At 35.9% G+C, this 20,569-nt stretch overlaps 2 protein-coding genes across 3 annotated transcripts; one reads left to right on the top strand and one right to left on the bottom strand.

Annotated features, from left to right (window-relative positions):
- Positions 1 to 946: 946 nt before the first annotated feature.
- LOC117337193 (craniofacial development protein 1-like) lies at positions 947 to 13,713 on the bottom strand. Its single transcript, XM_033898042.1, has 8 exons — positions 13,595 to 13,713; positions 12,471 to 12,615; positions 11,000 to 11,240; positions 10,372 to 10,478; positions 8,890 to 9,018; positions 7,923 to 8,004; positions 6,638 to 6,723; positions 947 to 1,964 (listed from the first exon to the last, which is right to left on the bottom strand). Exons 1-8 carry the CDS (start codon positions 13,647 to 13,649, stop codon positions 1,874 to 1,876), a joined length of 936 nt encoding a protein of 311 aa, XP_033753933.1. The 5' UTR covers positions 13,650 to 13,713; the 3' UTR covers positions 947 to 1,873.
- Positions 13,714 to 13,962: 249 nt separating this feature from the next.
- On the top strand, positions 13,963 to 20,359 carry LOC117337194 (transmembrane protein 170B-like). 2 transcript variants are annotated; one of them, XM_033898044.1, is made up of 4 exons: positions 13,963 to 14,110; positions 16,561 to 16,665; positions 17,961 to 18,131; positions 18,389 to 20,359. In XM_033898044.1, exons 2-4 carry the CDS (start codon positions 16,569 to 16,571, stop codon positions 18,517 to 18,519), a joined length of 399 nt encoding a protein of 132 aa, XP_033753935.1. In that variant the 5' UTR covers positions 13,963 to 14,110; positions 16,561 to 16,568; the 3' UTR covers positions 18,520 to 20,359. The 2 variants fall into 2 exon arrangements, with proteins under 2 accessions (XP_033753935.1, XP_033753934.1); XM_033898043.1 differs by having other exon boundaries at positions 13,966 to 14,080.
- The last annotated feature ends 210 nt before the right edge of the window (positions 20,360 to 20,569 follow it).

A 20,569-nucleotide genomic window follows, 5' to 3' on the forward strand; every position in this document is an offset into this window, starting at 1 on the left:
TCAGGACCATCTCAGGATAATTTCTGGTAAGTTAGAGCTGAATCTCACTGGTGGAATTTGAGTAGAAGTTTGAAATAGGTGTTGTTCAGGAAAACCATGTTTGCGCAATCATGTTACAAATGACTGCTGTGGCTGCCATGTCAATGTTTTTACGAGGCCGAAAAATAACAACACTTTGTTGGCCCTCCTTCTTTAACATTCTAACCAAATTCCAGCATGATTGCGCAATCATGTAACAAAATGGCCACCATGTCAAAATTTTTATGAAGTAGAATAATAACAACACTTTGTTGGCTCTCCTTCCTTAACATCCTCACCAATTTCCAGTTCAATGGCACCAGTGGAACTTGAGAAGTTTAAAATGTGTTCTTCAAGATGGCGGCAATGGCGGCCATCTTGGATTTTTAATTGGCCCGAGAAATAACAACACTTGGTCAGGATCATCTCAGGATCATTTCAGGCAAGTTTCAGCTCAATAGCACTGGTGGAACTTGTGAAGAAGTTTAAACTGTCTTTTTCAAGATGGCGGCTATGGCGGCCATCTTTGATTTCGGACCAACCCAAAAAATAACATCACTTGGTCGGGATCATAGTAGGATCATTTCAGGCAAGTTTCAGCTCAACAGCACAGGTGGAACTTGAGAAGAAGTTTAAAATATGTTTTTCCAAGATGGCGGCTATGGCGGCCATCCTGGATTTTTAATCGGCCCGAGAAATAACAACACTTGGTCAAGATCATGTCAGGATCATTTCAGGCAAGTTTCAGCTCAATAGCACTGGTGAAACTTGAGAAGAAGTTTAAAATGTGTTTTCAAGATGGCGGCTTTGGCGGCCATCTTGGATTTCGGGCCGACTCCCAAAATATTACCTAAAAGATGACCTAAAAATTAAAAACTTGTTTCAAAATTGAGTTTCAATCAGAGACAGAGAAGAGGGTCAAAACATGTACATGTACAAATATTTATTACGGCTTTAAGCCTTGTGAATAATGTCTTGTTTTCCCGAGTATCGCAACATTGAAGTCACCACTTGTTCAACACTTCCTTTTCACTCTTCTCTCTTGATTAACCATCACACACAACTGTAATTCTATTGAGAGTACATCTGAATTCTGACTAACCACCTTGTACAAATCTTTTAGTGTCTGTACAAAAAAGTTTCTTGCTTTACTACACTTTAGTTATCAGGTTCAACCGGTACCATTTGCAATTTTGTTCCTGAAAGAACTCATATAGGATTTCAATTTTGCACAACAATATTGAATCTATACTCTGAAGACTTAATTTGGAACAACACAGTTAATTAAGTCAATGGTCCTGCCAAGCTCTTCATCAAAATCACAATGAATCCACTGCTTAAAATCCAGAAAACGCTTGCATTTGTGGCATGTTTGGAAAAAACACCATTTTTTCTTTACAACAGAAATCCTGACTTATTTATCTGAAATTTGTGGCAACATCAGAAAGCACCAGGCAATTTGTATTTGTATCTATGTAATGACCAAAATCAGGACTGAAATATCGTCAATTTCCAATGAGTTATTCTACAACCACATGTAAGGTAAAGGACTGAAATATCTTTCCGTACAATGCCACTAATGCAGTACGCCTGATTGATTTCCATGATCAAAACAAACCCCGATCCAACATTTTTGTCATCTCACATGTTGGGTTCACTGGACATTTATTATCACATCAATATTGGTTTCCAATCAGATTCTGTATCACTGATACAAATTAAGGTTGCTCCAATATCAAGGTTGTGACTATAAATCTGACTTTATCACAATAATCCGGGTGGAATATGTAACAGTACTTGGACTGAAAGCTCTATACAAGGAGAGTTGTCTCCCCTTGGCATATAGCTACTGTCATCATCTTTTGCTGTTGCTTTGTCTCAAACTCTTTTCAATTTCAAATTGTCGATGATCTGTTCGTTCCAAAAATGCCATTCTTTCCAGGTACCTATGGAAAGAAAATAAATTAAGTCATCAACAAATGTATCAATAATTCACAATGGCACCCAGCATCATATTATATTTATAAATTCTATGTCTGAATTATGGGTACTTTTCCACCCTTAATCATCTGTTCAATTGATGTGTTTTGATAAGACATGCCTGTGCTTTTGTTCCTCAAATCAAGTTTGTGAAAAGATACACAACATGCTTCTTGAGAAATAGCAATGACATTTGAAAATTCAAAAGGACCATCTGTTGGCCATTTTCTTTTTCTGATTAGTTTTTGTTCTTATTAGTCTCAAAATTTAACATGCGAATAATAATGATTGACCAAAGGAAATCTCCTTATATATATGTATATGGCCTTATAAAGATACATTTGTATCTAGTACTTCAGGAGAAATCGTGAAAACAAACTTGAACTGCCAAAGTTCAAAATGGCGCATGCCTGCTATTTGGTCTTTTGACAAGTCTCGTTGAACAATCACAACTTGAGACCAACAGGAACCTACTGTTACATAATGAGATCCTTTAGGTAAAATAGTGATCGAGGATAGTTTATGGAGGTATGGACCACAGATCACAAACAGCAATTTGAACAATTTACTTCATGTATAATGTTGGTGGGCTAAAAATGACGTTATGCTTATTATTTCTTTCACAAATTATGATACACTAGAAAAAGACTTGTACCTAATACTTTGACTGATCTGAGTAAGTTCAAAATAGCCCAAGGTCTGATATTTTTTCTTTTGATCAGTCTCATTGAACAATCATAACTATAGCGACCAACAGTAACCTATATCATCATAATAATCATTACATCAAACATTACATTTCTCCTATGAATTAATAAAATCTACTGTAATTTGATAATGAAAGTGAGAGGCTGTGACGTCAAGTTTATAGTTTATAATATAATTTAACGCCTTCATAAACAAGAGGCCCAACGGGCCTTAACGGTCACCTGAGATTTGAAATATTTCAGTTAATTTAATTGACCCTTTTTGGCCCCACCCATCAGTCCTTGGGGTCAGTCAGGGCCAACATGTGCATATTAAGCTGTCATCCCTTGCTGATAATTTTAAGAAAGTTAAAATGAATTCCAATAGACATAAAACAAATGATTGTCAAAGATATGAATTCCCTATATAAACTATCGCAAAGTTTACCCTCTCCCAAGGGGCAAATGTGAAACCCCAGGGTCATGAAATTCACAATTCAAGTAAAACACCATAAAACCATTCCTTCTATGAAAAGTTTTTGATTCTATCTTATATAGGTATTGAGAATAAGATTTTGAAATTTCAGTCAATTTGACACTCTTTAGCCCCGCCGGTCAGCCCCTGGGGGTCAGTCAGGGCCAACATATGTGTACTATCAAACTGTTATCCAATGCTGATGATGTTAACCAGGTTTGAATAAATTCCAATACAAATCCAACAAATAATAGCCAAAAATGTGATTTCCCTATATGTTTACCCCCTCCCCAGGGGCAAAATGCGAGACCCCTGTGTCATTAAATTCACAATTTTGGTAAAGCACCATAAGACCCTTCCATCTATGGAGATTTTTTGATTCTACCAAATATGAGAGTAGAGAAGAAGATTTTTGAAATTTCAGTCGATTTGACCTTTTTTAGCCCCGCCCATCAGCCCCTGGGGGTCAGTCAGGGCCAATATTTCCATACCATCAAAATGTTATGCTATGGTGATAATGTTGACCAGGTTAGAATGAGTTCCAATACAAATCCAACAAATAATAGTCAAAAATGTGATTTCCCTATATAAACTATAGTAAAGTTAACCCCCTCCCCAGGGGGCAAACATGAAACCCCAGGGTAATAAAATTCACAATTTTGGTAAAGCACCATAAGGACCTTCCATCTATGTAGAGTTTTTGATTCTACCAAATAAGAGAGTAGGTGAAGAAGATTTTTGAAATTTCAGTCAATTTGATACTTTTTAGCCCCGCCCATCAGCCCCTGGGGTCAGTCAGGGCCAACATATGCATACTATCAAACAGTTATCCAACACTGATAATATTAACCAGATAAGAAAAATTTCCAATATAAATCCAATAAATAATAGTCAAAAATGTGATTTTTCTATATAAACTATAGTAAAGTTTACCCCCTCCCCAGGGGCAAACGTGAGACCCCAGGGTCATGCAATTCACAATTTTGGTAAAGCACCACAAGACCCTTTCATCTATAAAGAGTGTTTGACTCCACCATATCTGAGAGTAGAGAAGAAGATTTTTGAAGTTTTAGTCAATTTGACCCTTTTTGGCCCCACCCCTCAGGCCCCTGGGGGTTGGGGACCACATAATTCACAATTTTGGTTGACCTTCAGCCATAGAAACTTTCTGCCAAATTTCATTGAATTTTGTTCAGTGGTTTTGGAGAAGAAGTCGAGAAGAAGTTGAAAATGTAAAAAGTTTACGGACGCACGACGACGGACAAAAGGCGATTAGAATAGGTCACTTGAGACTTCGTCTCAGGTGACCTAAAAATGTCAAAAACTGGTACAATTATCCTCTGTAATGACCATTAAACTGTCATTATAGGCAGGTTTAACTTGGAGGGTGTTTTTTAACGTATGGTTGTGTCTATAAACCATCACTTACCCCAACTTCCCTCTGTTATGGATCTGTCTATAAACCATCACTTACCCTGACTTCCCTCTGTTATGGATCTGTCTATAAACCATTACTTACCCCGACTTCCCTCTGTTATGGATCTGTCTATAAACCATCACTTACCCTGACTTCCCTCTGTTATGGATCTGTCTATAAACCATCACTTACCCTAACTTCCCTCTGTTATGGATCTGTCTATAAACCATTACTTACCCCGACTTCCCTCTGTTATGGATCTGTCTATAAACCATTACTTACCCCGACTTTCCTCTGTTATGGATCTGTCTATAAACCATCACTTACCCCGACTTTCCTCTGTTATGGATCTGTCTATAAACCATCACTTACCCCGACTTCCCTCTGTTATGGATCTGTCTATAAACCATCACTTACCCCGACTTCCCTCTGTTATGGATCTGTCTATAAACCATCACTTACCCCGACTTCCCTCTGTTATGGATCTGTCTATAAACCATCACTTACCCCGACTTCCCTCTGTTATGGATCTGTCTATAAACCATCACTTACCCGACTTCCTCTGTTATGGATCTGTCTATAAACCATCACTTACCCTGACTTCCTCTGTTATGGATCTGTCTATAAACCATCACTTACCCCGACTTTCCTCTGTTATGGATCTGTCTATAAACCATCACTTACCCCGACTTTCCTCTGTTATGGATCTGTCTATAAACCATCACTTACCCTGACTTCCCTCTGTTATGGATCTGTCTATAAACCATCACTTACCCCGACTTCCCTCTGTTATGGATCTGTCTATAAACCATCACTTACCCTGACTTTCCTCTGTTATGGATCTGTCTATAAACCATCACTTACCCTGACTTTCCTCTGTTATGGATCTGTCTATAAACCATCACTTACCCCGACTTCCCTCTGTTATGGATCTGTCTATAAACCATCACTTACCCTGACTTCCCTCTGTTATGGATCTGTCTATAAACCATCACTTACCCCGACTTCCCTCTGTTATGGATCTGTCTATAAACCATCACTTACCCTGACTTCCCTCTGTTATGGATCTGTCTATAAACCATACCCTGTTATGGATCTGTCTATAAACCATCACTTACCCCGACTTTCCTCTGTTATGGATCTGTCTATAAACCATCACTTACCCTGACTTTCCTCTGTTATGGATCTGTCTATAAACCATCACTTACCCCGACTTCCCTCTGTTATGGATCTGTCTATAAACCATCACTTACCCCGACTTTCCTCTGTTATGGATCTGTCTATAAACCATCACTTACCCTGACTTTCCTCTGTTATGGATCTGTCTATAAACCATCACTTACCCCGACTTTCCTCTGTTATGGATCTGTCTATAAACCATCACTTACCCCTGACTTTCCTCTGTTATGGATCTGTCTATAAACCATCACTTACCCTGACTTCCCTCTGTTATGGATCTGTCTATAAACCATCACTTACCCCGACTTTCCTCTGTTATGGATCTGTCTATAAACCATCACTTACCCTGACTTTCCTCTGTTATGGATCTGTCTATAAACCATCACTTACCCCTGACTTCCCTCTGTTATGGATCTGTCTATAAACCATCACTTACCCCGACTTTTCTCTGTTATGGATCTGTCTATAAACCATCACTTACCCTGACTTTCCTCTGTTATGGATCTGTCTATAAACCATCACTTACCCCGACTTTCCTCTGTTATGGATCTGTCTATAAACCATCACTTACCCTGACTTTCCTCTGTTATGGATCTGTCTATAAACCATCACCTACCCCAACTTCCCTCTGTTATGGATCTGTCTATAAACCATCACTTACCCCGACTTTCCTCTGTTATGGTTGTCTATAAACCATCACTTACCCTGACTTCCCTCTGTTATGGATCTGTCTATAAACCATCACTTACCCCGACTTTTTTCTGTTATGGTTGTCTATAAACCATTACTTACCCCGACTTCCCTCTGTTATGGATCTGTCTATAAACCATTACTTACCCTGACTTCCCTCTGTTATGGATCTGTCTATAAACCATTACTTACCCTGACTTTCCTCTGTTATGGATCTGCAGTTCTTCAGAAATTCCTTCTTTTTCTTTGAAACTGTTCCAATCTAGTTTTGACTTTTCCTTAACAAAAATAATGAAACCTTTTACAGGAAAGAAATTCCAGAACAAAAATTATGTGAAATTCTGATTATATGCATACATTAAGTAAGTTTTAAGCAAACTCAAAATTTACCTAAATTTCTGTATTTTTGGCCAAAAACAACCAAAAAACTTCATTATCATAATATCAGTAGTAAAGAGGCAATAAAGTAACCACACTGTATACATAATAGACAAGTGTAAATATGATACATTTAAAAATACAGCGATCCACCAAGACTGTAAGGAAAATCAAAAAAAATAAATAAAAAATCACTAATTAAAATTCATCTCATTACAGATTAGTTCCGCTTGAGCGAACGGGTAGATGAGTTGTTGACTATCGTGTGTACTGATATCGGCGACCGCCTTGGGAAATTACTTGATGTAAGTAAAGCAGTACTTTTTATCACCAAGACTTGTTGTTATAAGATTCAACCGACAATTTCTTTTATGAATTTATGAAACACTTATAATAGCATGTGGATTAGTAGTGCCGATATGTTCAGTATTACAAACGGAATTTAGCTCTTAAAAAATGTCGGCGTTTGCCACCGATCGACGAAAATTATACTTCGAGTTATTCGAACATTTCAAGTAGGATTTTTATTGTTGGGACCAAATTTTTACTTCGTATTATCCAAGTTTTTCGAGTTATCCGAATTCGAATTTTCCGAGTTTTTTTTACTAAGATAAAGAGAGAATTCGGCCGGGACCGGCGATGTACTTCGAGTTAAGCGGGGTATTCGAGTTATCCGAGTTCGAGTTAACGAAGTTCCACTGTATATAATACTAAATATACAATATTTTATAAACCCCCCCCCCCCCCCCAAAAAAAAAAAAAAAAATCAAAATGATATATTGTCCATCCAGTACAACTGGTCATGGCTCGTAATATAAAATTGAGGAGACGTCAATCCTAAAACTGCAATCTTATAATTACTGGGCAATTAGGGAGACGAATAAACTCTTACTGCCAGTATCGGTCCTGGAGTCCAGTCCCACATGTGGGGACTAACTCATTAAGAATGGAGAGGTCAATCTGATAAGCACATACACCTAGATATGTAGATTAAAACTCACAAAAAGTCATCGCCTCTGGTATACTATGTAATTCTTGAATTATTTCCCACAGCTGAGTCTGTATCACTGTAACTATTTATTGAAATAATGATTCTTACCAGTGTCCCCATCTTAGGTTTCTTGTTGATGCTGTTGAGTATTCCTCCAAGTCCTCCTCCTGGTCTCTTGATCCCTGGCCCCCTGTAATATATTTGATTGGTTTACCAGGTAGTGTTTACTTTCTAGAGTAGTACTTACCACATTATAAGCGATAAAACAGTGGGTTAGTTGGTTTAGGACCAGTCTTACAAGGAACTATAGCTAGAACTAGTTTCTAAGAACCATCTTGTGGGTTTAGGACTAGCCTTTTTTGTTGTATTGGTAGTTTGCTTGACAGAGAAATGCAACCCGTCATTGAGGAGAAACTTTGGTAGTAAACTTTATTACCTTATCGAAGAGCTACAATTCAAGGAGTGACTAATATCAAATTCTATGAATCTAGATATGGACTAGATATCTTGAATAGTTATATTGATAAACAAATACTAGCTTATACGTAACAGTTTTAATGAACTAGCTAGAACAAGTTTCTAAGAACTAGCATGTGTGTTCTAGTACCTTATGCTAAACATCATGACATAGGGCTTTTTGTTACTGTAACATTAAGTGGTTTAAATCTGTATGCACTTTTGATTTCTCTGATCTTGAAAGGAGTCAAAGATAAGTTTAAAGTCCTTTTTGATGCTATTTCCAAGTCCTTCACAGCAAACAAAAGGCCAGATATCATGTTGCCAGGCCTCATGCAGATTCTGAAGAGAAGTTTTGATGAATGGATGTAATTTACCTAGCATCAAACCCATCTAGTCGGCAGATACTTTGTACCATGTAGGCCATGCCCAAGAATACAAAAGGATATTCTAAATGCATGTTGCATAATAACACTTTCTGACTGAAAATTATCCAAAAGTTAACACAAGGTGACTTAAACGCCATTATGAAACTGTAGTTTTCTTGATGTCTTACATCAACATATGCATTAAATTCTTCAAAGGAGTAATACAATATTCTGTGAAATATGTAACTCACTTTCCAGAGAACACTGATGCGCCTGTCGCAGGGACAGGTGATGAAGATTCCGTTGGATTGTCTGTTTCCTCTTTCTCTTTCAGTGCAGCTTTTGCTTCTTTTGAATCAACGTCAACTTCTTTAGTCACTCTGATAACAATAAAATACAAATACAGTTTATCAATTCGGCACAGCAATTCAGACTAAACAAGCATACTGAGTATTGATAAAGCAACACATCCCCCCCCCCCCCGACCCCCGCTATTACACTGTCTGAATATCATAAAAAAAACCTCTTAAATTAGTAATGGTACTGAATTGATCTTGACCGACAACCCTGAAATTCAAACCTGCCCTGCACGACTCAAAACTAGAGCAGTGACAAACTTTGATGTTATGTGTTATGTACATATGTATAATATACAAGGCAGTTAGAGAGAAAACATATAGTGACAATTCCCCCTCCCCGATGGGGGACTAATAAAGTACACCACCACGTGAAAGGTACAGTAAAACTTACTCGTGTCGAACACGCTTGAATCAAATACATCGAATGAGTCGAATGTTTCATTCGGTCCCGATTTGTTCCCTTCTTTATCTTAGCAAATTAAACATGGATGATTCGAACACTGTTGAATCGAATACTGTTGAATTGAATACTGCAGTTGTGTTGAATATGTTTTGTGGTCCCTCCCCTCTAAACTACCCCAAAATTTCCTTTATTTGTGTCGAACATTAAAGGCCTCATGCTTTCTCAAGTAAAACTTGCTGACATCGGCTTGATTGACCGAGTGTGACCGATCAGCCGTAACAGTGGTACCAGAGCCTATTGTTAGATTCTGGCTCTCAGTCGCACATCATCCCATTGTTTATACAGGTGCACAGGTGAAGTAAAGCGTTAGGGTATACATAACTTAGAATGAAATGTACAAGATTTAGTCTTAGATTTAGGAGGTATTGATACACATAACCTTGGTTTAGACACAACAACACAAAAATTAGTTCACATGTTTATATACAGAATATACAGAGCCTGGGTCGGGTAGTATTGAAGTTATGGTCTGGATAAGTAAAATCATCAAAGGGCAATAACTCCGCTAATAAGGGGGTAAGGGGCATAATTTTGGTATGTGACACTTCGGCTCATCAAGATGTATATTTGTGTTAAGTATGGAGAGCCTGGGTTGGGTAGTATTGGAGTTATGGTCCGGACAAGTAAAATTATCAAAGGGGAATAACTCTGCAAATACGGGGGTAAGGGGCATGATTTTGGTATGCGACACCACCGGATAAGTAGAATATTTTGCTTGGTCCCGTCGACTTCAACTTATCCGAGTTTTACTGTAACTAATAAATTTTATGTATAACCATATTATTATGCAATATGTATCTTGCAGTCAATAAATACATATTGCATTCGTTCACAAGTCAATATTAAATTACACAGACTTTTATTATCAATGAAAACAACATATAACTCTGCTGAAAGACACTGATACTTACTCAACAGCCTCTCCAGCAAAATCGTACACTTTGGTGACTTTGACTTTTCCTGGCGGGTTGACTATTGTTGAGGTTGGTGTGGATTTGGGAGATGATGAGGTACATGGCTTAAAATGGAAATTAGACATTTTAGAATTTGTCACTGATATCACATATTGTTAATATCCCATCAAAACAAGAAAATTCAGAGAATAACAGTCCCCTAATACATGTGAAATTATATTACAAGAACTTACAGTTTATGAATTTGTGTAGAAACTAATTCTATACATTGAATGGTTGACAAAAGCCACCTTATTAAATATTCGCATTTGGTGGTATCATGTGAATGAATTCAGTAAAGATACACATGGAGTCAGAAATGTTACAAGTACCCGGAAAGTTTTGAGGTTGGATGCTGTTACATACAGCAATTACCATTGACATAAACTCACAGTTACCGTTTACTAATGAGCTATAATGATAAGCAGAATAGTTGGATAAAAACATGGAGCTTGAGATTTAATTTACTCGACATTTGTATAACATAATATGCAATATTGTTATACACTGTTCCATGTTTGGGCTGGTGCCTGTGGACCATTGTGTATATCCCATGATCAGGTGAACACTTAGGTGACGCTTATACCTTTGACAGACTGCCTAAAGCCCCTAAGCCCGATGATGGAGCAGGTTTAGGTTTAGGCCGTCCACCAACATCAGAAAGGAAGCTAGCCCACAAATTGTCAGTTCGCTTCTTCTCTTGATCTTCTTTCTTTTCCAGTTTCTCTTTGTCTATTTGTTCTTTTAGTTCTTTATTGTGACTGTCTTCTTCTGTTTCTTGCTTCTGGTTTGTATCATCATCTAGCTGTATTCCACCCTTTCTTTTCCTTCAATGATACAAAAAAGCATATCAATTATACACATGTATCATGTTTTTTGTTACATTAATCAAATATTTTCCTATTTCAGCCATAACCACCTAAATTCTTAACGGTACTCAAGCTACACTAATAGTGTATGTACACTGGCTAGCTCCCGTTCATCCCCCTTTGTTTCAAATCAAATTTGCTTATAATCATTTAAAATCTTTGTACTCTACTACCCCTGTCTGACCTCATTCCTCTGCCACAGGAGAGCTAAACTTAAACATTAACCTTGCATTTCTTAATTGGGTCACACAAGTTGAACAGAATAGGTACGGCGCCGTATAATGGAACAGAACTCAATCTCAAGTGAGTTTCCATAATATTTCTGTGAAATATAATATGCTTCAAATGAAAATTGATTATTTTGCATCTCAATCATTTGAATATATTTAGATATGTAATTTAAGCAAATAAAAATTTCCCATCTCAATTTTAACAAAATGTACATACAGTATGTTCTTTGTAAACAATTAAAGCTTCACAGTTCTGCCATCTTAGGTACAAATGAACCAATTCAGAAAACAAACCAAATGAATTAGTTCATTTCTGCTGGCATGTTCCATAATGAGTACAGCTGATTACAACTTGTACAAACCCGATACAGGACCACTCAGTCACCTTCATCTAAGAATGTTCTGTATCAAATTTGGTTAAAATCCCAAGTCTATTGAAGCGGTATAGATCTCAAGATATTTCCTCTTTGCAGTCCTATCCCTCTGCCCATATTTTCTATTCATTCAATATTCACTTTTTCACAGGAAATGTTGCTCCAGATCACATTCGTTCAAAACCCACCGAATTGTTGGATTAACATTATTGGATAGAAATAGATGACAGACGGATGCTATGCCAAGGGTCAGATGATGAGTTACCAGGTATTTTCAAACTCATGATCATTAAACCATTCATTTATAACATGAATTATTTGTTGTATATATTAATATTTGTGTTTGATAAGTAAAACTCATGATCATCAAACCATTCATTTGTAACATGAATCATTTGTTGTATATCTTAGTATTTGTGTTTGAAAAGTACTAATACACCATAACAAATTTAGGTAAAATGCTTATTTGTTGAAATGTTTGTTCAACAAAACTAAGAAGTTTCTTGAAACCATGAAAGTGTCTTGAAATATTTCCTATTTCACCACATTATTATATATTACAGTATTATAATATTAATAAACACCTTGCTGCGAGATCTGAATTTTTCTTTTTGGCCTTTTTTCGCTTGCCACGCCCTCCTTTTGCTTCAGCGTCGTCTTGGTCTTCCCTTAGTACAGACAGATCTTCCTCATCTCCAGAATTTTCCTCTTCACTCACCACTTCCCCATCTAAAACACATTTGTCCGCTATATTAAGAAAATTATTACATAGTATTTCATCTGTGTTTGTAAGTGGAGAGCAATTGGCATCCTTAAGCTTGTAAGCTCTGATTAGTGAGAATATTCTTTTAGCCATGGTCAGTGCCAGTGGTATGTTTAAATTAGAAAGCAATAAGTTGTTAGTTCAAATCCCAGCATGTGTAGCTATTGTATCAGTAGGATATTTAACCTTCCCATAGAGATTTGGTGCCATTATTAAGCATCGATCACCAAATGTGTAAATATGTAACCACAGGCGATTGCGAAGCCACAATGGAGCTAAAGAATATTGTTACCTTGCAGCTTTATTAGCTCTGGCCTATCTAACCCACTTTGAATTTCCTTTTAGTCTAAGAGGTAGTGGTTAGCAAGATTTATATTGCTCCTAGTTTTCCATTCAAGTGAGGGCATGGTACTTTTCGTTTGATTTAAGTCTTCTTAATACAACGTTAACAGGCTTTTATATTATAACAGAATATTTGTAAATACAAAATACATGTTTTTTAAACCAAAAACAAACAAACTAAAGGTGACATAATGCACAAGTTCAGGACAACACACGTGACGGTAACGATAATGCAGCTCCGTCGAAAATAACAAGGTATATGATAACTTACAATGAAAACGACAACATTCACTTTTGTCAATACTTCTCCATTAGTTTAAAAATCCTCTATTAACGTCATAAATAACTATTTTTGTGTGAAAACGTTTTATTAATGTTTTCTGAATAAATAGTTCACCGGATGGTGTCGGTCAACCCCTAATATTTTACCTGTGATACAGTTTGACATTGAATATCATATATTGTGGTCCATTCTCTGAAAATTTAAACCCCATTTTTCACCGTTTCGGCAAATACCCCAATTCAACCGGTCTGTCATTGCACTCGGCAATACCACTTAATTTAGAGGTTTTATTTAATATGTATGAATCGGAATTTGATTACCGTCAGGAACATAGTCTTCGTCGTCAGAAGAGCTGTAATCCTCGTCGTCAGACATTATTTTCGATGTTTCTTTCGAAACAAGTCCCACGGCAGGTGCTTTATCGAAAGAGGAACTTGAGATACATGCATTACAATAAAAAACGAAAACGAAGAGAAAATCCGGAAATGTACTTTATATTTTAAACAGCCTAGTATGTAGATTTGTGCGATAAATAAAATATAAAAACATTTGCAATTCAGTTAATTCTAAATGAGCTTAGGAGTTAAAGAGTTTTTGGACATCAATAAACGATACGTCAAAATGATCCTTGAACTATTCCGGCTAATAAATAACGTCTACTGCTTCTTTAGTTGTTGATTAGCTGACATTTCCGGTAGTCAATGTGTGTCTGTTTATTTGCAAAGTATGAGATGCATCTCTTTTCAAAGGGGCATACGTAGACTGCAGATGTGCTTGCTGTTCCAGTTTTGAGCCGTAAGATACATGTAAGCCGACAACTACGTTTGTTTTCACTGGTATGATGGGGCTGATATTTTTTCTTTAATACTTTTAAAACCACATGCAGCATGCAGACGGCTGCAATATTATTACACAGGGTGACGTTACAATAATAGATAATTATTATTGTAACGTACCCCTGTGATTAATACAAATGTGAGCTGTACAAATAATTATTTTACATCAATTTTATTTCATCCTCTGGGAAGACAAAAGTGAAATAAATACTGAATCGGCACAGAGACTTATACCAGAGACATATATAGATATAGATCTCTGGCTTTTTTTTATTCTGACGCTAATATAAGTGGCATTTAGCAACGTTAACTGAACACTGATTTCAGGGCGGAAAGATTGAGACAATAATACATGTATCAGTCTAAACTTGATGACAATGGTGTGTACTTACAGTTTAGGTATCACTATTATATATCCCATTTAAGTAATCGCTAATTAACACCAAATTAATAATACATTAACACAAAATCTTTTGTACTTTGCTACATCATTCCGCCACTTCAAGTAATCTATTACCAAGCGCAACAAATATAATGTGCAAAGAAAATAGATTTTTGCTTGTTTTTCGTTTATATTCCATTTTTGTATTTACTGGACCACAGTTTTCAATCCAAGTTGTACCCTTTAATGAAGCCTGGAAATGTAAGCAATCTTGATTGTGTGTCTTTGAGTGTTATTTTTGTGCATTTTATGATGGATTCATGAAAACGAAGTAATAGCATGACACTGCTAAACACTTAAATGTGATATAGCTGTTTGATATCAAAATCCTGACTTTTAAAATTTGACATTCTGTGCAGTGTAAATCAGCTTTGAATTGGGAAGTTATCGAGGACGGTACCGGTGCCCATCATAAGTTTCTCGCAGTGTTATCCTCTAACCTTGTTGGACTAAGTCTGTATCATGTTACTATTCTGCTATTAGTGTCACCATTTTTGCTATAAAATGTAATCAACATTGGTAAAATGCTTCAAGCTTATTGCACAAGAACATATTATGTTTAAACACATGAATGCCTTGAAAACAAAAGGAAACGTGCATTGTAATCATGTAGGTCTAAATTGATAACATGCTTGTCAATATGTCTACCAACAGTATTCACAAAGATTGCTATTCTACGTGATTTATTTTTTGCACATTAGTGTTTGGATTCAAATTTTGATTTTGAAACAGTGCGAAAAGCAAAAGATTAGACAATATTAGACATGAATGAAGTATGAATATACCTAAAAAAGGTACTGAAAAGAGTATTGTAAGTAATGAAGTGACTTCCATGTGTTCCAAAATAGAAATGACAAAGACAGAAACAACTAGAATTTATATACAATGTAATCTGTATCTAGTCTACTGCTTTGTGAACATGTTACTTAAAGAAAAAACAAATATTGATATACATGGATATATTTATGAGAAATTTGATTGAGAATGACCTTGAATTTCATTCATGCTAAAATCTATAAACAACTTATTGTCATTAAGCAAGAGTCCCAGAGACCTGATATTGGATGAAGGGCTACCAAGATTGTTGAAATGAATAACATTGACCATCATTCAAGGTCACAGGCCAAGGGTTCAAATATGCTAAAATCTTTTGACAACTTCTCATTAAGAAGAGGCTTAGAGGTGTTGGAAACAAGTACAAATAAACCATCTTTATTTTCCTACATTTATATTTTCTTGTTTATTGTCCAGGGTAAAACCTTTTCATGTTGAATCTTTTCGTTATGTACAAATACTGGTTGCTCTTGAATTGTGAGCCAATATAACCGATACCTGCTCAAAACAAGCGACAACTTTGCATAACGAAAAAACTCAAATTTATTACCTTGAGCTTCATTCAAGGTCACCAGATACAAATATGTTAAAATCTTTTCAGTCTTCTTCTCAAGAACCAACACACTTAGAAACCTGAGATTTGGCTTGTAGTATGCTGGGGTGAACAACATTGACCTCAAATTCATGGTCACAGTAATAAAATCTGCCAAAATATTAAACTCAAGTGAACGTTCAGGCCCATGGGCCTCTTGTAAAATTGTTATGATGCTTTTTTTTTTTTTAGTTTTGTGAACAGCTTGTACACTGTTGTTTGACCAAATCAAATGACTCCCAACTGTTGATGGGCCTTAAAATAATACAAGACAAATGATGAAATGAATAAATAAATAAATATTCCATTCCCCCATCTTTTTCCTTAGCAGAACTCTGATATAATCTTCAACTGAACCAAGTAGGTCATGATAACTAAATATTAGAAGTAGATTAAGAAGATTCACCTTTTATTAGGCCGTGCCATGCATGTTCCTTGATTTCATGCATATAGAAAAATGTGTATAAATAATTAAAAGTAAAAAGTCGTGATATAAGGAACTTTGAATGGGAACGGATTTTCTAAAGATATAATGTGTAAGAGATTTTATATGATACAATAATTTGTGTTGTTGTTTATCAGGGAAAAAGATGGCATCTGAGGGTGGCGACTTTAATACAGACAGTCTGGATTCCATCATCAATGTGTTTGGACTTACATCTAGTGATACACTCAATGGATTTGCTGGTGAGTTTGTCTACACACAACTAAATCATTTAAATGTTTTCATGGAATATGTATATAAAAGTCATTATACAAGATGTATCAAGATATGAAGGTTTGAAAATCACATTGTGGAATATTTCATTTTGCTAGGGTACTAGGAGGTAGATTTTGTACTCAAACCCTGCGGGAGCAAAAAATATCCTTTATCTATTTTAGTATGTTTGCAGGGTGCTCAAAGTGGATTCACTCGATGACTCCATCATGACAATCATGCGATGATGGGTGACATGGATTGACTTTGAGTCTGTCCAGACTACCTGAACACATATATATATTTATACATGTACAGTACCGGGATAGTGATTTTGTACTCAAACCTTGTGTGAGGGACAGGCGATGGGCATTAAAACCATCCTGCAATGTTGCTGTGATGTCACGTGAGTGATCGTTCCTGCAAGATTGCTCAAGCGGCAATGACAAGTGTTATGGGGTTACAATAAGTGTAACAATGTTTCTGACCTATCAGTCTGGAAGATCGGTAGATTTTGTTGTGACATGTCGGGTGTTCAATATTCCAAATGTTAACTCATTTTGAAGTGATGGGTTCTCCGTAACCACCATTTGTAAAACTTGAGAAAATCTGGATACAATGTTGACTGGAACTCACTTAAGGTCTTGCTGCTGTTGTTACATGTGTTTCTTTTAACCAAGAACAGAAAACATATAGTTATCTAGTTTGTTTGAACATATCCCTAAGGTCAGGACTAGTTGTGAACATATCCCTAAGGCCATGAGGCCACTCTTGTCAGTTATCATGTTCACAGGGTCCAACAATAATAAAATTACCAAATGAAATAATTGAAAGTTATGATCAATTGGTCCAGTATTCACACTCGTCAGAGATCTTGTTGATAACATTCATATTTACAGAAGTAATTGTGTTCACAGGAAAAATTAACAGATGATACAACAAGGTCAATTACACCTTTGAAATGTATCAGTTGGCCCCAATGGTGACAAGGTCACTCTTGTTTCACCATATGGGAAAATAGTTTTTGAGCTTCTCAAGTTCCACCATGGGTTTGATTCAGCTCAAACTTACCTGAAATGATCCATTGATGGTCCTGACCAAGTCTTGTTATTTTACAGGTCAGTCTTAGATTAAAATTGCCGCCAACTTCTCAATAATGTTTGCTGCAGATGCAAAGATGCATGTTGTTCCATGCTTCTTCTACAATGTGTATATCCATATAATTTTTGTTACAGAAATGTGGTACCATTCTACAATGTGTATATCCATATAATTTTTGTTACAGAAATGTGGTACCAGGTTTTTTTATGGGCTCTCTTCTCATCTATCTTTGCCCATGTGGTGGCAGCACTGGTTGCTTTCTGCCGCCTAAGGAAACACCGATATGGACGCTGGATTCCTGCTGTTGTTCTAGGCATGGGTGTCCTTTCTCCTCTCACTGGCGGAGTGATCACAAGTATGTAACAAGTAGTCTTTAGTAGCCATAGTATTAGGACTGAATGAGCTTGAAAACATTTTAGAGATTAATAAAAAGTTGTCAAAAAGTGCACATCATTCTTCATTAGTTCCATTAATTGATAGAGTAAAACAATCAACATGGAGTAGATTTATGAGTAAATAGATGCACTGCATGTGTCATTCATATTTGAGAATATTTTTTTACTGTGCTTGAGTTGTTCTTTTTGAAATGGTGTTGATATATCTTTGTTGTAGGTGCAGCCATCGCCGGGTTTTACCGAGGTTCAGATTTTGAAATGAAGCCATTCTATGCTTTGTGTTGGGGAGCTGCACAGACAATGTTTATGATTTTTGTGTCTTTTACAAGAATTTTATCAACTTTGTGATTCTCATGGAAAGAATGATTCAGATAATGGTGTTGTATCAACAGTAGACAACTCCAACCACAAAGAGTGCATCTTACAATTTAGTCAACATTTGTCACATCCTGTGTACCGAGGAAGTGCATTGCTCCAACTCTTAATAAATAGATTTATTATGAGTTTTATGAATTACAATGAAGATGTCATATTCAGCATATATATAACTTTGATATGCTCCAATATTGAGCAGATCAAAGTTGTTCATACATGCCAAACTTATTTTTAGTTTTAGATAAGTTGATATCCCAGTTACAATTAACTGAAAAGGGACCAAAAATTAACAAGAAACTAAAATGTGTAGTAATATAATTAAATGCTTAAAATTGAAGATGGACAGTGTAATATTTAGATTTAATGAGTAAATGATTGTTAGAATACTTCACCAGTAGTATAAAACACATCCCAATGCCTGGTAAAATCATTGTTTCTCAAGATTATATCAGAATATAAAAGGCCAAACTTTCTGAAACATAACCTGGTGTTATTCTTTAATGTGTAGATGTGCAATAGAGGTTAAAAAAGTTCCTAAGGTCAAGGTCGCCTTTACTGAAAATAGAATTGAGGATATACTGTCAACAATACATATATATCATATAAGGCTCATAAAGACAGCTAGATTTTCTGAAATTTCACATAATACACTTTGAAATGCAGATGCACATTTAGTGTTTAAAAAGTTCCTATTAAAGGTCAAGGTCGCTTTTCGTTAGAGTATAACTGAGCATACATTTGGATATTGTCAAAATTATATCATATTAGGCCTTTACAGAAGGCCGAGCTTTCTGAAATTTCACACAATGTTACACTGTGATATGCACATATGTGATTGAAAATTTCCTCTGGTCAAGGTGGTTGTAACTGTAAATAGAACCAGGAAAATACTGTCAAAAGTACATCATCATAGGCCAGAGGACAAATCTTTCTCTGAAATATCACATGATGATACACTGAAATACAGATACACAAGAGGGGGTATAGAAATTTTCCTAACGTCAAGGTCACTGTTACTAAAAGTACAACTAATATACTGTCAAATATCCCATAAGGCCTTCATGGAAGGCCAAACTCTCTGAAATAACACATGGTGATATAATCTGTGGTAAATAGATAGGCAATAGATATTCAAAGATTCCCTAATATTAAGATCAAGGTTGCTGTTAAAAATATCACCAGAAATATACTGTAAAAAATAATCCTACAAGACCTTTAAAGAAGATAAAATTTTATAAAATTTCACCTGATTATAAACTGTGATATATAGATGTGCAATAGGAGTTTAGAGTTCCCAGTGTCGAGGTTACTTAGTAGTATTTTAATATCAATGTAGCAGATATTTTGAACACTGTCAATTCGAATAATGCGATTGTGTTGAATATATCTTGCGGTCAGTTCCTTCTAAATTATACCCAAACTTCCTTATTTTTGTCGATCAATTTGTTTGTCAATATGTATTTGCCAATAAATATAAAGCATGACATATAAATTGAAACTGATGGACAAAACCTAAGTCCTACACTAGTGCGTATCTCCTGGTCCTTATTAATGGCCGACTACCTTTCTGGGCTAACGCAACACAAACATTTAACATTTTAAATCCATTTTATGGTCAAAATTGAATCTTTACAGCAGTTTATATTCATATTTATCGAATGCTGAAAATGTAATTGCTATTTTTAGCTCACCTGGCCCCAAAGAATAAGGCAAATATTTTCCTTGGTCCCGTCGACTTCGACTTATCCGTGTTTTACTGTATGTTATTTTAATTTTGTTGAATTTTATTTTGTTAAATAAAAATTGACATTATTGTGATGTTTGTTGTTTATTTTCAGCTATGAATTTAAACACGATATGCAGCTGTATACATGCGCCAAGTAAGCTGAAGAATTTGAGTATAGATATCATGTAAATGTTGATATGTAAATTCAACTTTCTCAAAGTACCTGCAAGTTTATTTGAATTAACATGATTGGTATGTAGACACATACCTTGGAAGCGGCAAGCAAACTTTTCATAC

This window comes from Pecten maximus, chromosome 11, assembly GCF_902652985.1.
Source record: "Pecten maximus chromosome 11, xPecMax1.1, whole genome shotgun sequence".
NCBI classification, from domain to species: Eukaryota; Metazoa; Mollusca; class Bivalvia; order Pectinida; family Pectinidae; genus Pecten; species Pecten maximus.